This window comes from Meles meles, chromosome 9 (genome assembly GCF_922984935.1).
Source record: "Meles meles chromosome 9, mMelMel3.1 paternal haplotype, whole genome shotgun sequence".
Lineage (NCBI taxonomy): Eukaryota > Metazoa > Chordata > Mammalia > Carnivora > Mustelidae > Meles > Meles meles.
Genome location: NC_060074.1, coordinates 14106600 through 14124951, shown reverse-complemented (window position 1 = coordinate 14124951; position 18352 = coordinate 14106600). Strand labels below are relative to the sequence as shown.

At 49.6% G+C, this 18352-nt stretch overlaps 1 protein-coding gene across 1 annotated transcript in view; it reads right to left on the bottom strand.

Moving 5' to 3' along the window:
• The window catches only part of KIAA2012 (KIAA2012 ortholog), a 102903-nt gene that overhangs the window by 3595 nt on the left and 80956 nt on the right, over positions 1 to 18352 (bottom strand). The window contains 7 exon segments of the mRNA XM_046019424.1: positions 661 to 880; positions 1685 to 1857; positions 2483 to 2685; positions 5181 to 5509; positions 6939 to 7053; positions 8951 to 9107; positions 14247 to 14337. Coding sequence (XP_045875380.1) covers positions 661 to 880; positions 1685 to 1857; positions 2483 to 2685; positions 5181 to 5509; positions 6939 to 7053; positions 8951 to 9107; positions 14247 to 14337 — 1288 coding nt within the window.

The following is an 18352-nucleotide window of genomic DNA, read 5'->3' as shown; positions in this document are numbered from 1 at the left end:
CTAAGGAGACAAGCCACCCACAGTCCAGATATGATTAAGCATCTTAGAAATTGCCCTTATAGAGCCCTCCTACACTGTTGGTGGGTATGCAAGCTGGTACAGCCACTCTGGAAAACAGTATGGAGGTTCCTCAAAAAGTCGAAAACAGCTACCCTACAACCCAGCAATCGCAGTACTGGGTATTTACCCCAAAGATACAAGTGTAGTGATCTGAAGGGGCACGTGTACCCTAATGTTTAAAGCAGCAATGTCCGCAATAGTCAAACTATGGAAAGAACCTAGATGTCCACGAACACATGAATGGATAAAGATGTGGTATATATCTACAATGGAATACTATGCAGCCATCAAAAGAAAAATCTTGGATTTGCGACGACATGGATGGAACTAGAGGGTATCATGCTGAACGAAATAAGTCAATCAGAGACAATTACATGATCTCCCTGATAGGAGGAATTTGAGGGGCAACATTTGGGGGGTAGGGGAGGAAAAAATGGTACCGAGAGCAAAAGAATCTCAGGTTTTTAGTTCTTCCAAACCACACTTAATGGAGAGTGGGAGAACTTCCCTTGTCCAGAGGCAGTGCAAATTTGGAATCAAGCCCTTGAAATGACCCCCCCCCCCCCCCCCCGTGGCAACTGTTGCCCGAATATCCCCCACCTGGCTTCCTCCTGTGCCCGCGTCATGGCTTCCTCCAGAGCCAGCCGTGCTGCCTCCTCTTCCCGTTGCCTTCGCTCCTCCACTTCGAGCCGAGCCTTCTCCTCGGCTTCCTGTTTCCTCCGCTGGTACTGCAGCCGTTCTTCTTCAGCCATTTCCAGCAGGCGTTTTTCCTCCTCTGCTAACTGCATTTCCAATTCCTTCTGCCTTTGCTTCTCAGCCTCTGCAGAACAGAAAGCGGGCGAGGGGTAGGCTCGACAGGGGTCTTGTTACCGGAGAAAGTTCTCGGACCTAACTCCCAAGTCTGATTCCCAAGGACCCGCCAGGAGATACTAGGCCGGCCTCCCTGCCAGCTGCCAGCTCCTCTGTGGGGATCAAGTTGGGGTCAGTGTACACATTTAAGAGTCCTTTATCCAGCGCGTACTTACTATGTGCAGCGCACTGGGCAATTAGTACAAAACCTTGGCAGAGACTTTTTCAGAGCCTGAGGTACTCATGGGAAAAAGCAGGTAGCTGGGGAGAGGCGTCAGATCCGGGTCTGGAGAAATTTCGTGCTTGCTCGGCTGACCTGACCAGCCTAAAGCGGGTCACCTGCTGACACCTGCCGAGCCTCACAAGTGAAGCCACGGAGATCCTGCAGGTCCGCACCCGAAAAGCTGCCCTGAAGCCACCCAGATGTTTGCTTCCCTCGGCGGGCGGGGCTCCAGCTCCCATGTAGGCAGCCGCTGGGCAATGCTGGAAGGGCCATGGGAGGGGCAGGATCCCAGTTCAGGAGGTGACTGAATTGGGAGTGGGGCCAAGAGTCCTTTCCAAGTGAGTCTGCGTTTATTTTGATCCTCTGTCTCGGCTCACTGCGGTCACCCATACTCATCCCTTCAGAAAGAAGAGCTTATGCGTTTAGACTGCTTCCCGCACCAAGGCTTAGGGTAGGAGTAACTCCGGGAGAGTCAAGTGAACACCCACAGTGGGATAAAAATACTTCCGCCCCACATAGGAGGTGCAGGCGGCTCTGGGAGCCCTTCCTCACCCGCCCGCTCGGCTTCCTCCTCCTGCTTTCTTCTCTGCAGTTCTCGAAGTTTCCTCCGGAACTCCTCCTGCTGCCGCCGGACTCTCTCCCGGGCCACCTGCAACTGGAGTTGCTGCTTCCTCTCCTCCTCCTCCCGCCGCTGCTGTTCTTCTTCGAGTCTCTGTTTCCTCAGCCTGAGGAAAGAGCCACGGGATGGTCAGGGAAATGGCCAACACTGGGGCAGCCTTGTGAGACGAGCCCATGGGCAGTGCCCCGGGGGGAGGCTTTGCGGCTATGGGCCACGGGGGACATGCCACTCAGGGGACACTGGGTGTCCAAGGGAAGCCGAGCAGAGAGCAGAAGCAAGAAGGCAACTGGCCTGGAGCTAGAAGCCGCAGGTTTCCTCGCGCACCTCTGTGCTCTGGGGCAGGGGCACTACGTTCCCAAAGCTTCATTTTCCACTGTTACGAGATGAACCGCAGAACTCGGGAGGCCTCCCAGGGTTGTTGGAAAGAGTAAATGAAATGAGTCTAGGCCTATGAAAAGAACCCAGAACAAGGCAGACAGCCACAGGGACTCAGCAAAGGTCTGCTGGGCTGGGTCGCAGAGCCCTTCCAAGAACACCCCATGAACGTGAACCTGGAGGCTCCCTCACGCCCGGAACCACCCCGTACCTTCCGACAGGGAACAGAGAACGGGCCGTGCTGTCTGCCTCCTGGGCCCGAGCCTCAGAACCACCCCTGGCGCTGCTGGAGGTCGACCTGGCCTTTCCCCGCTGCCCCCCATCACCTGCCGGCAGCCGCCGCCTGCGGGACCCACCGCTTCTCCTCCGCGCGGGCGCGCTGCTCCAGCTCCAGCTCCTCCTTCATCTTCTCTGCTCTCTCCAGCTGCTCCTCCAGGAGCCGCTGCTGCTCCTCCTGCTCCCTTCTCTTCCTCTCCACCTCCGAGTGTCTCATCGCAGCCCTCTCCGCGCGCAGCCTGTCCCGGGAAGCTCCCTCTCGCTCCCTCCTGGCGAGGAGGGCCTGAGGAACCAGAATGTTCTGGTGAGAGGCAGAGCCTGTCCCCGAGGTCCGCCCTCCTCCCCAGCTCTCCAGTGGTTTCCGCACGGACCACGGCCTCTGCCTGGGGCCGGGCGGTCTGAATGGCCTGGGTTCAGGCCTCGTACTCGTTTCAGGATTTCGCGGTCTCAATTTCCCCGATATTGTCTTCCTCTTGGGGCTGTTACCGGGGTCAACTAAAATAGGGCAAGTGCCAAAATAACGTCTGGCACATGGTCGTCTGGAGTTTTCCACCCTCGCTGCACTTTATAATCACATGAGGAGCTTTTAAACCTGACTTGAGGCCAAGGCCCCTCCCAGACCAATTCGACGAGAATACTTGGGTGGGGGCCTCGGGGGTTTCTAGAAGCTTCTCCGGTGATCCTAGAGAAGCCAGGACTGGGAAGCCCAGGTTCTAGATAAAGGCGATCTTACCGGGGTGGTCTTAGATGTAAATTTATTAGACTCACGTTGAGTCCCAGGCAAACCCACTTTTTAAACGGAAGGTTTTCCCAGCTTATATGAAGGATGTCTTCACTTTCCTTTTCTCCCTAACACCCTCTGCACTGTCAGAAACGAGCCCAGGAGGGAAACTTTGACTGTAACTCTTCCATGGGAGCTCTGTGTATCCTGCTTGGGGTGGAACTAAGTGGCTTATTAGTCTTTGCAGAGCAGCAGAGTACTTTGGGTTGATAATACATCTAAGAAATTCTGATTCTCTAGCAGACTCAGGAAAGTTCTGCCCACAGCTTAAAATTTCCACCTGCAGTGTAGAGCAGAAGTCCATAGTCTGCGCAGCTGGGAGGATTGGGAACGATAAAGGAAAAATCTTTCTGAAATCCTTTCTAGTTGACCATGGGCAATAAAATAAAAACCACAATAATTTAAAACTGACAAGAGCCCTACTTATAGAGTCAAAGGACCTGGATGTAAGTCTCGGCTCTACAGCATGATGGTTGTGTAACTTCTGGCAACTGGGCTGCTTATCTCTAAAGCCTCAGTTTCAAGGTCGGAGAAATGGGGATAATCACATCTGGCGCACACGTGTGGCCATAAAAATTAAATGAGAGAAAAAAAAAGATTAAATGAGATTCAGCAGAATTGTACCATATGCACCTGTAACTTATGTGGGGTTAAGCATAGCAGTTTAGCCGTGAGTATAATTGCGGCGTTCAAAGATACTCTTTTTTCTCCCCTACAATAAAACCTCTAAACGCAGTTCAGCATCTTCATCCCAGTGGGGGGAAAAATGATTTATTCCAACAGCAGAAGAAAATTTGGTTGTGTTGGTCTTACTGAGAGATATACCTGCGTGGTATTTTAAAAAATTCATTGTAGGGGCGCCTGGGGGGCTCAGTGGGTTAAAGCCGCTGCCTTCGGCTCAGGTCATGATCCCAGCGTCCTGGGATCGAGCCCCGCATCGGGCTCTCTGCTCAGCAGGGAGCCTGCTTCCCTTCCTCTCTCTCTGCCTGCCTCTCTGCCTACTTGTGATCTCTGTCTGTCAAATAAATACATAAAATCTTAAAAAAAAGAAAATTCATTGTAGAGGGATGCCTGGGTGGCTCAGTCGGTTAAGTGGCTGCCCTCGGCTCGAGTCATGATCCCAGCGTCCTGGGATCAGGTCCCACATTAAGCTTCTTGCTTGGCAGGGAGCTTCTCCCCCTGCCTCTGCTGCTCTGCCTGCCTGCGCGCTCTCTCTCTCTGACAAATAAATAAATAAAATCTTAAAAAAATATTCATTGCAGAGATTTTCAAGGGTAATTTTCCTTACACTCAGTTTTTCTCTTAAATACTTGACATGAGAATCAAGTCTCCTGGAACAAAATAACTTATATGCTGCAGCACCTTGTAAAGACAGACAAATACGTGTGTACGAGCTGCTTGTGGCCCGGCTATGTGCCACAGAAAAGCAGATTAGGAAAGGAGGAATTTCTGTAGCCTTTGGGAGGTAAACAAAACATGAGCTCCCAGTCAGGCCAAGTCAAGGATACATGTTTGGGGGGGGGGGGCGCGCCTGGATGGCTCAGTTGCTTAAGAGGCTGCCTTCGGCTCAGGTCATGATCTCAGGGTCCTGGGATCGAGCCCCATGTCAGTCTCTCTGCTCAGCAGGGAGTCTGCTTCTCCCTCTCTCTGCTCATGCTCTCTAATAATAATAATTTAAAAAAAAAAGAGGGAATGTACTTGGCTCTGATGGTCAAAGTCCACCTTTGTGAGGTCTGGGCCAACTTCCTCTCCTTACGGGATGCGTAAATGCTGTGGCATCTTGGAAACCTCACAGAACACATCATTTCAGAGGGGCTTTGCCATGCTGTGTCTTTTCTTAAAGGGTCGGACGGTATCAAAGTAGAACAACTAAAACCATGGTGAGTAGCACTGTTTCAGGAACCTGCAACGTGGTTCAGGGCCGTTTCCCCCACCTCTGCGGTGGTACCAGTGAGAACAGAAATCTCTCTGGCCCAGGTGAGACTATTGGACCTTACTTTGGAAGGGTCCTCGTAACTTCGTTCTTCTTGAGATCCCCTGTGGGCAGGTGCGGTCTGGGCGGGTGATGATCTTCTGTCTATGGACACTTGGCTCTCCTGAGCATCATACTCGTGGGAGAGCCAAGGGTCCTCTACCAGAGACTCTGCAGGGGAGAAACCTCTATCAGTAGTATCTTCTGTTTCCTCAGAGTTAATGACATCAGGCCCACTCAGCTCTGCTGCTTCCAGATGCCTTTCCTTCTGTGTACTTTTCCTTTTGGCTCTTGGTTTTCTTTGTTTGGGAATTAACTCTGATTTCTTTTCGGCTTTTGCTTCCTTAGACTTTCCTGGAGAAGAACAGTGGGGAACAGAGTTGTAGCTAATTAAATGTCACCTCTGCCTGTTTTCCAGTAGCTTTTACACCTCGGCGTGCAATGGAATCGCCTGGGCTATAGGTTCCTGGCCCCACTCCGCAGGAATCTGCATATTAATGTTCACTCCAAGTGTTTTGAGAAGGGCCATCCACAGACCACCCTTTGAGAAACCGCCTTATCCTGTTTGGATCAACTGTCATTCAGTAGTCTTCCTACTAAAGAAGGTCTGTTTCACCCTGATCTATGGTAGAAGCGAGACTCTCCAGAGGGGAAAACTACAGACACACATGGAAAGTCAAGCCTCAAGAGTCTGGCTTGAAGTTGTGGTTTTGAAACCTGGCAACGTTTAAGCCTTCCATACTCTCAGAACTCTTCCTCAGTTCATCTCTGGGGACCACAAGTATTTCCTTTCCCCAGTCCTACCAATGCAACCCAAGTCATGGGCTACAACAACGTAAGGTCAGCAAGACTTTAAAAAGCAAATCTCAAAAATAGATTGGGCCCAGGAGACAATCCAATCCCTTCCTTTCTGACAGCCTTTCATTTGTCTGGAGGGTCTTCTAAATCATGTGGCCAGGAAAGAACGGGCGTTAAGTTTTAAGCTAAAGAAAGTCTTCAGAAGCATGAGATTCTACATTCCTTGGAAGGTGCAACACAGGGAACCAAGAAGAAAAACAGCAGCTGGGGTGATCATTTAGAGCTCCTTTCATCCTTCCCCTTCCCAAATGCCCCGTTCTCGAATGATGATAATTATCAGTTCACAGAGACATGGTAAGATCATGTACTTGGAATCAAATGTCAGGGTCCGAGTCTGGGTCCACCAATTCCTGTTCAGTCTGTTTGATCTAATGCAAGCAACCGTATGTCTCTCAAACCTCAACCACTTGCTTACCGGGGCGCCTGGGTGGCTCAGTGGGTCAAAGCCTCTGCCTTCAGCTCAGGTCATGATCCCAGGGTCCTGGGATCGAGCCCCGCATCGGGCTCTCTGCTCAGCAGGGAGCCTGCTTCCTCCTCTCTGCCTGCCTCTCTGCCTACTTGTGATCTCTGTCTGTCAAATAAATAAATAAAATCTTTAAAAAAATAAAAATAATGCTTACTTCAAGGGCAATGTTTTGAGGATTTTATGATGTTGCATGTGCGGGGCTCTTAATACGGTGGGTATTCAGTAACTAGGGGCTGTTATTATTTCCTCTCTTGATCACAAGTCTCTAGGCAAGCCTGGTTTCCTCTCTCCTAAGATACCTACATGAAGTAAGGCTGCAACAGCGTCTTAACCAGACATAGTCCAAAAGACTCAAAGCAGGTGGTTCGTCCCGCTGGATTCATGCCAATTCTCTGTGACACCTCCCAGCCCCCATTAGGTGTCTTTTTCCGGGTCGCTTGTCAAGGGCACCTTCCTTACCGACAGTAGCCTCTGCTTCCCTGTGGGCCTTTCCTTCTCTCCTACCCTTGGGCGCCTTGGACTTGTCTGTCCTGGTTCTTTTCTTTCTCTTGGCTTTGCCAATCAACTCCATCTCCTAAAGGTGAAAAATTAAGGAAAAGGACCACGATGTGCAGGAAACAAGGAAGAAAAAAACCTCAAAGGCAGAGTATGTTGACCAAAACAGCATGGCTTAGAATGGGCTTTGTGTGGATTCCACATGGAGCAGAAGAGGGAGTCTTAGAATGGAGCTGGTGCTGAGATGCTCAGCTTCAGCCTTTCCTTTAATCCTGCTGGGTCTAATGCCAGAGGAGGAAAGAGAAACAGAATACACTTTCTGATTGTCCCCTTTTTTGATGCTAAATCATGATCTACAGAGTTGGATCAAAGTGAAGCAATTTTTAACTTCGATAGGTTGCTATTGCTACAAATACTGTTTAGTTTAAATCAAAGCCAGCTTTATTCACTGGTGCATCATTTGCTAACTTCCCAGAAGTTTCTCAAGCAGACGACCACAGCCATGTCAGTCTTCACCTTTCCCCATGGGCTGGGACAACCATGGAGAGTCCTCCTAAGAGAAGATGGCAGAGTGGGGACGTGGCTACCCACTCAGAGCCTGTAATATTTTGACATAATAAAATACGTATTTGGTCTTTATCCCCAGTCTCTGGCACGGAGCTCCTCAAACCATTGTAATTTCTGGAGCATAAATGTGGAAAGAGTGGCTTTTGCTTTTCATTAACACAACCCTTTTCAACCCCACCTGAGATTGTGTTAATGAGGTGATTTTCAAAAGCACCTTAGGAGGGGGTGCTGGTTACCAGGGGAACCCACCGTGTTATTAGAGGGTTGGAACTTTCAGCCCAATACTGCCAACCTCAGAGGATGGAGAACAGGCTAGCTTGCTTTAATCAATGCTTTTATCGATCAATGCCTATGTGATGAAGCCTCCATAAAACCTGAACCAAATGAGTTTGGCTTGCTGCTGGGTTGGTGAACACATCCATGTGCAGGGAGGGGGGCACACACCCTCACCTCCATGGAGACAGAAGCGCCTGCATTTGGGACTCCTCTGGACCTTGGCCTATGTATCCTTTCACGCGGCTGTTCAGTCGTATCCTTTAACATATCCTCTGTAAGGGGCATCTGGCTGGCTCAGTTGGTAGAGTGCGCAACTCTTAATCTTGGGGTTGTAAGTTCGAGCCCCGTGTTGCGTGTAGGGATTGCTTAATAATAAAATCTTTGGGGCACCAGGGTGGCTCAGTTGGTTAAGCATCTGCCTTTGGCTCAGGTCATGGTCTCAGGGTCCTGGGATTGAGCCCCATGCCGGCCTCCCTGCTCAGTGGGGAAGTCTGCTTCTCCCTCTCCCTCTGCCCCTCCCTCTGATCGCTCACTCCCCCTCTCTTTCAAATAGATAAAATCTTTAAAAAAAAAAAAAGATAAAAAACAATAAAATCTTTAAAAACATCCTTTGCAATAAATCAATTATAGCAAGTAAATGACTTTCTGAGGTATATGAGCCATTCTAGGGAATTATCAAAGCTGAGGAAGGGGTTGTGGGAACCCTCTACGTATCGGTGACAACCTGGGACTTGTGACCGGTGTCTGAAGTGGGGGCAGTCTTGCGGGACCGCGCCCTTCACCTGTGGGGGCTGTGCAAACTCCAGGCAGGGTCAGAACTGAACGACGGGGCACCCAGTCGGTGTCCTTTGAGCTGGAGACTGATTGATGTGGAAAAAGACTCTGCACATCTGGCGCCAGAAGCGGTGTGTAGGTAACTGAAATTTCCTTTTAGTACCTTTGTAGGAATTAGAAATGGGCACCCCATCCTTTGGAAGAATGATGCAGGGCATGGTGAGTGAACCACAGACTGGGTTTCAGCTCTCACTTGTCCCTTTGCTGTTCCCATTGTACAGAGTAAGCACTTATGCAACTGTACATGGGAGCCTACTGGGAGCAAGCTTTGGACCAGGCTCCCGGATGTTTACACTCACGCTGATGTCGGCTAGAGCCTGCTGGTCCAACAGTCGCGCTGCAGTCCTCCCCTCCGTTCCTCTTGGAAGAAGAAAGGCATCTACAGGACCCAGCCTCTCTGGGGACTCGTGTCCTGGGAGTGTCCTGGGCAGACGGCCTACACCATAGTCTCTGCCCCTTGAAGAAAGAGCGAAACAACAGGACCAGACTGAATCGAAAACTCTGCTGGACAAGGAGGAGGAAGAGTGAACAAACACTGAGCCCTGTTTCTGCGGCGCTGTCATGGGCATTTTACACACTTGGGTTAACCCTCTTTTCCGCAACACGTCCCTGAATACGGTAGAGCAGCAAGTCGAGTCTTCCCTTTGGGGTTCTCTTCAGTTAAATCCTCAATTTAGAGCGCAGAAGAAATAGTTTGCCTCTCTGGGGTTGCGTATTTATGCCTTTGGTTGAATGACACAAGGTTATCGAACCAAAGGTCTTCTATCAGAGGCCTCGCTGAAAATAAGTGACCTTTAAGAAAGACTGTCTTAGGAACATGCCACTATCCATCCAGTCTGTTATGCCCTTTGGAATTCTATTCCTGATCAAATCTGGCCACCAAAAGGTCGTGTGCTGTGTCTGTGTGATCCCTGGTAGGATCGTTGCCACTGACTCCCTGCCTGGAGGATAACAGACTTATGTTCTCTGGGCAAAAGGGCCCCTAAGAAACAGCCATGTGGGTTTCAGGAAAGCGGCAGCAGCAGCTACCTCCCCAAGGATCCATTTCTGAGACGACAACAATGAGCTGGTTCTGGGCATTTTCTTTTCTAGCTAAACCAGTATCACATTCACTGCGCTGTGCTGGTACAGGGCCTTCCTGGAGAAACTGGAGAAATATTTGTTGAATGAGGTAAATGGAATTTCCTGTAAATATATGAGTCTTTAAATCATTCAATGTCACTCTATAAAAACCCACAGATTTATCCTTTAGAATTTAATGCTAGGAAAACATTGATTTCCCCTGAGGAACAGGTGCGCTGCAAATGAGAACCACAAACCTGACTGTGTTGCTGCTGCTTCTTCGTCTTATCTTTCTTGTCTGTCTTTCTTTCTTTCTTTTTTTTTTTTCTTTCACATATAGGAATCTCTATTCAAAACTGCAAGTCTGATCTTTAGTTACGATGACTATAGTGACTTTTGTGAAGTGTTGGTGTTCTTTTTTTTAATCCTCTGGCTTAAAATTTTTTTCTCTTTTGGTCACTGTAGGGGCCTGATTAGGCAGAGGAACTGTAAACCCCGGATATAGGGGCGGGCCAGGCCAGATAGCCGTATTCAGTCAGAGGGGTGTGCATATATTAACTGTGGTAGGTTGAAATCCGATTGGCCACCTGTGTGTGGGCGGGGCTCAGCCACCTCTATAAAAGATGGTCTGTAAGACTGGATAGGGGTTTTTTTTTTTTTTTTAGCAAGAGCCCTGCACCAGAGCAGAAGCGGTAGCGGCACCACCCGGTGCACCACCGCGAGCGGCAGCGGTAGCGGCGCCATAGCGAGCGGCATCGCCCGTGCACCAGAGCAGAAGCGGTAGCGGCACCACCCGGTGCACCACCGCGAGCGGCAGCCGTAGCGGCGCCATAGCGAGCAGCATCGCCCGTGCACCGCCCAGAGCAGAAGCGGTAGCGGCACCACCCGGTGCACCACTGCGAGCGGCAGCAGTAGCGGCGCCATAGCGAGCGGCATCGCCCGTGCACCAGAGCAGAAGCGGTAGCGGCACCACCCGGTGCACCACCGCGAGCGGCAGCGGTAGCGGCGCCATAGCGAGCGGCATCGCCCGTGCACCGCCCAGAGCAGAAGCGGTAGCGGCACCACCCGGTGCACCACTGCGAGCGGCAGCAGTAGCGGCGCCATAGCGAGCGGCATCGCCCGTGCACCGCCCAGAGCAGAAGCGGTAGCGGCACCACCCGGTGCACCACCGCGAGCGGCAGCGGTAGCGGCGCCATAGCGAGCGGCATCGCCCGTGCACCGCCCAGAGCAGAAGCGGTAGCGGCACCACCCGGTGCACCACCGCGAGCGGCAGCAGTAGCGGCGCCATAGCGAGCGGCATCGCCCGTGCACCGCCCAGAGCAGAAGCGGTAGCGGCACCACCCGGTGCACCACCGCGAGCGGCAGCAGTAGCGGCGCCATAGCGAGCGGCATCGCCCCTGCACCAGAGCAGAAGCGGAAGCGGCACCACCCGGTGCACCACCGCGAGCGGCAGCCGTAGCGGCGCCATAGCGAGCAGCATCGCCCGTGCACCGCCCAGAGCAGAAGCGGTAGCGGCACCACCCGGTGCACCACTGCGAGCGGCAGCAGTAGCGGCGCCATAGCGAGCGGCATCGCCCGTGCACCAGAGCAGAAGCGGTAGCGGCACCACCCGGTGCACCACCGCGAGCGGCAGCGGTAGCGGCGCCATAGCGAGCGGCATCGCCCGTGCACCGCCCAGAGCAGAAGCGGTAGCGGCACCACCCGGTGCACCACTGCGAGCGGCAGCAGTAGCGGCGCCATAGCGAGCGGCATCGCCCGTGCACCGCCCAGAGCAGAAGCGGTAGCGGCACCACCCGGTGCACCACCGCGAGCGGCAGCGGTAGCGGCGCCATAGCGAGCGGCATCGCCCGTGCACCGCCCAGAGCAGAAGCGGTAGCGGCACCACCCGGTGCACCACCGCGAGCGGCAGCAGTAGCGGCGCCATAGCGAGCGGCATCGCCCGTGCACCGCCCAGAGCAGAAGCGGTAGCGGCACCACCCGGTGCACCACCGCGAGCAGCAGCGGTAGCGGCGCCATAGCGAGCGGCATCGCCCGTGCACCGCCCAGAGCAGAAGCGGTAGCGGCACCACCCGGTGCACCACTGCGAGCGGCAGCAGTAGCGGCGCCATAGCGAGCGGCATCGCCCGTGCACCGCCCAGAGCAGAAGCGGTAGCGGCACCACCCGGTGCACCACCGCGAGCGGCAGCGGTAGCGGCGCCATAGCGAGCGGCATCGCCCGTGCACCGCCCAGAGCAGAAGCGGAAGCGGCACCACCCGGTGCACCACCGCGAGCGGCAGCGGCGCCACAGCCAGCGGCATCGTCCCATGCACCGCCCAGAGCAGCCGCGGCAGCGGCGCCACAGCACGCGGCACCGCCTCGTGCACCAGAGCAGCAGTTCCAGCGGCGCCGCCTTGAACTGTAACACGAGCGGCGCCGCCCCGTGCACCACTGCGAGCAGCAGCGGCAGCGGCATCACCCCGTGCACCGCCCAGAGCAGCAGCGGTGGCAGCGCCACTTCAAGCGGCGTCGCCCCCTGCACCGCACCGCCCAGAGCAGCAGCAGCAGCGGCGCCAACTCCAGCGGCATCGCCCCATGCACCGCCAAGAGCAGCAGCGGCAGCGGCGCCACAGCGAGCGGCATCGCCCCGTGCACCGCCCAGAGCAGCAGCGGTGGCGGCGCCACCTCAAGCGGCATCGCCCCCTGCACCGCACCGCCCAGAGCAGCAGCAGCAGCGGCGCCACCTCAAGCGGCATCGCCCCCTGCACTGCACCGCCCAGAGCAGCAGCAGCAGCGGCGCTAACTCCAGCGGCATCGCCCCATGCACCGCCCAGAGCAGCAGCGGCAGCGGCGCCACAGCAAGCGGCATCGCCCCGTGCACCGCCCAGAGCAGCAGCGGTGGCGGCGCCACGTCAAGCGGCATCGCCCCCTGCACTGCACCGCCCAGAGCAGCAGCAGCAGCGGCGCCAACTCCAGCGGCATCGCCCCATGCACCGCCAAGAGCAGCAGCGGCAGCGGCGCCACAGCGAGCGGCATCGCCCCGTGCACCGCCCAGAGCAGCAGCGGCAGCGGCGCCACAGCGAGCGGCATCGCCCCGTGCACCACTGCGAGCGGCAGCGGCGCCACAGCGAGCGGCATCGCCCCGTGCACTGCCCAGAGCAGCAGCGGCAGCGGCGCCACAGCGAGCGGCATCGCCCCGTGCACCGCCCAGAGCAGCAGCGGCAGCAGCACCACCGCAAGCAGCACTGCACCAGAGCAGCAGCGGCAGCCGCGCCACTGCGATGCCACGAGCGACGCCACCCTGAGCCAGAGTATCAGCAGCAGCACCACCGCAAGCAGCCACGCCGCCTCAGGCAGCGCTGCCATCAGGAGCAGCCTCTCAAGAGCCAACGGTGCAGCCATGCCGGGAGTGGGTCTGTGGTACAGTGAGGGTGAGGCAGGGAGCCTCCAGGGGGGACCCCAGCGACTGGGAGGTGGTGGTCCCCAGCAAGACTCGGGCACCTACCAGTCGGTTTGGTTTCTAATGCAGTTTGGTTTCTAATGTAGTTTGGTTTCTAATGCAGTTTGGTTTCTAATGTAGTTTGGTTTCTAATGCAGTTTGGTTTCTAATGTAGTTTGGTTTCTGATGCATGGCGCGAAATAAAACTTTGCTTGATTTTCGCTTTGTGTCAGTCTCGTTCCTTTGATCACGGACCCTAACAGTCACCTCACCTTTTTCTTGGTGACGGGGTGGCTGTAAGTCATTTGAATCCATGGTGGAAAAAGCCGAGGTATAAAAGCTAAAAAATGGAATTTTCCAGGTAGCTGCCTCCGCACCATAGCGTGCCTCCCTCCCTTTGTTCGTAGAGAGCATAAAGCCTTTTTGACCCAGGAGAGAATCCTTACACCACGGGGCAGGCAAGGGCAGGTTCTCAAGTCACTGACCTCATGGGAGGTCACAATAGGCTATGGTTCCAGCTGCCAATGCCAGATGGGGCTTAGGTCAAGTGATGGGGGCTACAGGCCGAGCCTCGGTCAGTGAGCTTGGAGTAAGCCCAGAGAGCACATAGGAAGCACTTACTACGTGTTAGCTACTCGTGTTAGTATTATTAAGTACTATTTGTTTTACCCAGAGCTGACTGAATGCTGAGAGTAGAAACCAAGGCTGAGATGGTAGACTCCTCCTTTCTAGGCCTGTTCTTAGATCTCAGCTACTTAGACAAATGGAGAAAGCTGTTTCCACGCTGTTAAACTTCACGCCTCACCCACCCAGCCCAAGAATAAGGTTGAGGGAGGAAGCATGTCACAATATAATCCTCCCCAAGAATCCATTTCTGAGACAATCGTTCTAGCTGTTCAAGTATGCAGTTAGCCTGAGAATCTTCATGCTTAGAAAAGACACAAATTAAATTAATTACAAACAAAGAAAAAGGAGGGGTGCTTGGCTAGCTCAGCCAGTAGACAATGTAATTCTTGATCCTGGGGCCATGAGTTCAAGCCCTGGGTTGGGTGTAGAATAGTGGCTTTAAAACAAACAAAAATGGAGCATCCATGTCATTACAACTTCGAACACTTACATCTTTCGGACAGTATCTGACTCAGGGGTCTGGATGTGGTCAGCCAGGGAAGCTCTTAGAGGGTCAGGGATGATACTCCTCAGCTCCTGGTCTGTGAGGACAAAGAGCATCCTTAATGCAGAGGATAATAGGTAATAGAAAACAATCCCAGACATGGGGAAACATCTGCTAGGTTCGTAGCCAACGACATGTAGATTAGCACAATGAAGTATGTTATACCTAGAAAGTTAGCAAATGCTGCAAAAAGCAGTGCTGGCCCATAGCAAGTGACATTACAATTAGTAGACTCTTTGGGAAAGTGATAGGACAGTATGTACCAAGAACCAGAAAAATGTTCCAGTCTTTGATCAGGAATCTCACTCCTGGGTATTTATCATGAAGAAATAATTCAAAAGAACAAGATTTTGGTCCAAAGTTGTTATAACTTTGTTATTAATAATGAAAAAATTAAAAAAAAAAGAAAAATTAGAAACAACTCAACAGTGGGAGATTGGGGAAACAATTCATGATGCATTAATTTGACATTTAAAATCATGGTTAAAAAGATAATAAGCAATATGGAAAATATGGCATAAAAAGGTAAAAATGTAAACTATAGAATATTGTGTTAGAACTCTATAAAATACATATGTAAATGAATAAGGGCTATAAAAGAAAACAGAAAAAGAAAATAATGTTAGACTAGGAGGGCTCCGTGTGTTTAGATTTCTTCTTAAAATCCCAGTGTGGTTATAACATTGACAATGAAATTGATTAGGGAGATAGGGTGGCTCAGTCATTTTAGCATCTGCCTTCAGGCTCAGGTCATGATCCCAGGGTCCTGAGATCAAGTCCTGCATCACTCTCCCTGCTCAGTGGGGAGTAGGCTTCTCCCTCTCCCGCTGCCCTTCCCCCTGCTTGTGAGCACGCACTCTCTCTCTCTGTCTCAAATAAATAAATAAAATATTTTTTAAAAACCTAAGAAAAACTAGCCTGGGTGGCTCAGTGGGTTGGGCCTCTGCCTTCAGCTCAGGTCATGATCCCAGAGTCCTGGGATTGAGCCCCGTGTTGGGCTCTCTGCTTGGCAGAGAGCCTGCTTCCCCCTCCCTCTCTGCCTGTCTCTCTGCCTGCTTGTGATCTCTCTCTCTATGAAATAAATAAATAAAATCTTAAAAAAAACCCAAAACCCAAGAAAAACTAGAAAAAGTGAAGTTGGCTGCATTAAAATCTTTACAGGAGAAATAAATAGTATTATTTAACACTTTAAGAAACTTACCTAATTGTAAAATTTAAATAAGTATAAGTTACCATATGCCAATTATCCCTCAATAGAGAAAAAATGTTAATACAAATAAAATACCTAAAACAGGGTTGGCACTTGGTAGAAATAAACAAGAACCAAAAAACCTCACCCATGATCACTCTACTCACATGTAATTATTGCAAATATTTTGGTGTATGCACTTTCATGCATATATAACATATACTCATTTTAATAGAATTTTAAAAAGTATATATAATTTTAATTTACTTTTGTTATTAGAATTTCCTTTATAATTAAATATTCCTAAAAGTGACTGTAATAACAGCATAACATTTCACTGTACAGATGTACCATAACTGATTTAACCAAATGTACCTTGAAATTCAGATTGTTCCAAATTTTTTATAATTAATAAGAACTTTGCATGACATATCCTTGAAAGATATGTTTTTGATTATTTAAAGACCTACTCTTTGTTCACATCTACGATTATTAAAGTATATACAGTATTTAAGGCACAGTGTTTTCTGCTAAATTGTTCCCCAGAAAATTTGTACCGATTTAGCCTGAGAAAATGGTCATTTACTTCCTTCATTTGTCACATGCTCATTAGATATTCACTACGTGCCAGGAATTGTGTTAGGTGCTGGGAATACAGTGGGGAATAGGACGGAAACACCTAGTCTCAGGGTGCTTAAATTTTATTGGGGAAGATGGATATTAATACAAAATAAAACAAAACCAAAAAATAAAAAAAAACCTTTTAAAAGGAAGACTCTAATACTCGGCCTCTATTTCTCTTTGAGCAGTAGATTCTTCCGTGAATTTATTTTTCCTCAATTTTGTTTATAGGTATTATACCTTTAAGGAAAGATTGGAAAGGAAAAAATTCACCTGTCATCCTACCAACATCATCCCTTAATACTACAGTTAATCCATTTTTCAGCATTTAAAGTTGTTTGTGACACCCGCTCTCCTTCCCAGCCCAGAGCGTCTTTGTCACTTGGTTTTTTTTTTTTTTTTTCTGTCATTCCTAAACTTGAAGGGTGGCATGTATGTGTCCCATATCAATTTCCCGATCTAGTAGCGGGGACAAAGTTGTTAATGTACCGGGTGCTTGGGGAAATTGGGAAGGTTGATCGGGGTGGTACTTTGCAATTTATTTTGTCTTGGATCATATGTAACATTAACAGAATTGTGATAAGGGGAACTCTGGGGGGCGGTGATCCGGAGGGCGTTCCCTGCCCCCAACGTGGCTGGCTCAGTAAAGCCATTGCACTGAAGACATTCACAGCCCCTCACAGCTCTTTTGAACGTTGGGACAGGGCACGATAGGACCAGCAGAGGGCGCATTTGTATTGACCAAAACCCGAGGTCCTACTTGGGCATCATTTCACCAAGTTGATTAGAACTGCAGCTCCGGTCAGTTCTGGGAGGGGGACCTTAGAAAAGAGCTCCTCGCCGCTCCCACCCCTGCCCCTGCCTCTAGTATAATAACCTGATATTTAGGAAGTATTGGAATAGACTAGTGTACAACTTTTTAAACTGCTTTTCAAGAATCTGCAAGATACTTGAAAATGCAGAGTGTAGAAAAAAATACCGTATACTGAACACCCGTGTCCTTACTACCCACCCCTGTGAAATGTTAACATTTTGCCATATCCCGATTCACATTTTTTCTAAAGAAATAAAGCATTTCAGATACTGTCCAAGACTTTTTTGTATCCCATTCAATCCCATTTCTTTCATTCTGTCCTCGGTGTTAACTGTTCTCTTAAATTTGGGGTTTGTCAGTCGAACACACTACCCCAAAATATGGAACCTTTGCATATTAAATATTTCAAGTTGAAGGAATTTGAGGAACGGCACCTGAGGGAAGAATTCTCTGACCACTGCCCCTTCTCCCCTGAAGCAGGGCCCTATCCCATATCCTTATCAATAATGGGTATTTGTGGACTTTTAAATTTTGGCTAATCTGATATATATATACACATATATATCAGATTATATATATATAATATACAATATATCATATATAGATTATATATAGATATATAGGTATCTATATATAGATTATATGTAGATATATAGATTATATATCAGATTATATAAAATATATATATCAGATTATATATAGAGATTATATATATCATATATAGATTATATATACATATATATCAGATTATATATATAAAATACATATTATATATCATATATAGATTATATATAGGTATATACCTATATATAGAGGTATCTATATATAGATTATATGTAGATATATAGATTATATATCAGATTATATAAAAATATATATCAGATTATATAGAGAGATTATATATCATATATAGATTATATATATCAGATTAGCCAAAATTTAAAAGTCTACAATATGTATATGTATATGTATACACATATACATATATATAATGATTTTTCTTGTTTTTGTTTTTTGTTTGAATTAGAATTTTCCTGATTAGCTGCAAAGTTGACTTTTTTTACACAGCCATTTACTTAGGTTTCCTCTTCTGTTAATTGCCTGTTTATATCTTTTAGCCATTTTTTTATTTGGGTTGATTGTCTTTTCCTTCTCTATTTGTAGCAGTTCTTGCTGCATTTTGGATATTAATGCCTTGTTGGTTTTATGCACTACAGATATCATCTTTTTGTCTATGATTTGTCTTTTTCCCCCCTCTCAAGATTTTATTTATTTATTTTGGTAATCTCTACACCCAACATGGGACTCAAACTCACAACCCCGAGATCAAGAGTTGCACACCCCTGTGACTTGCCTTTTTTACTTTGTTTTTGCTGTCTTGTCAAAAATTTTAAATTTAATATAACCAGGGTTGTCAATAATTTTCTC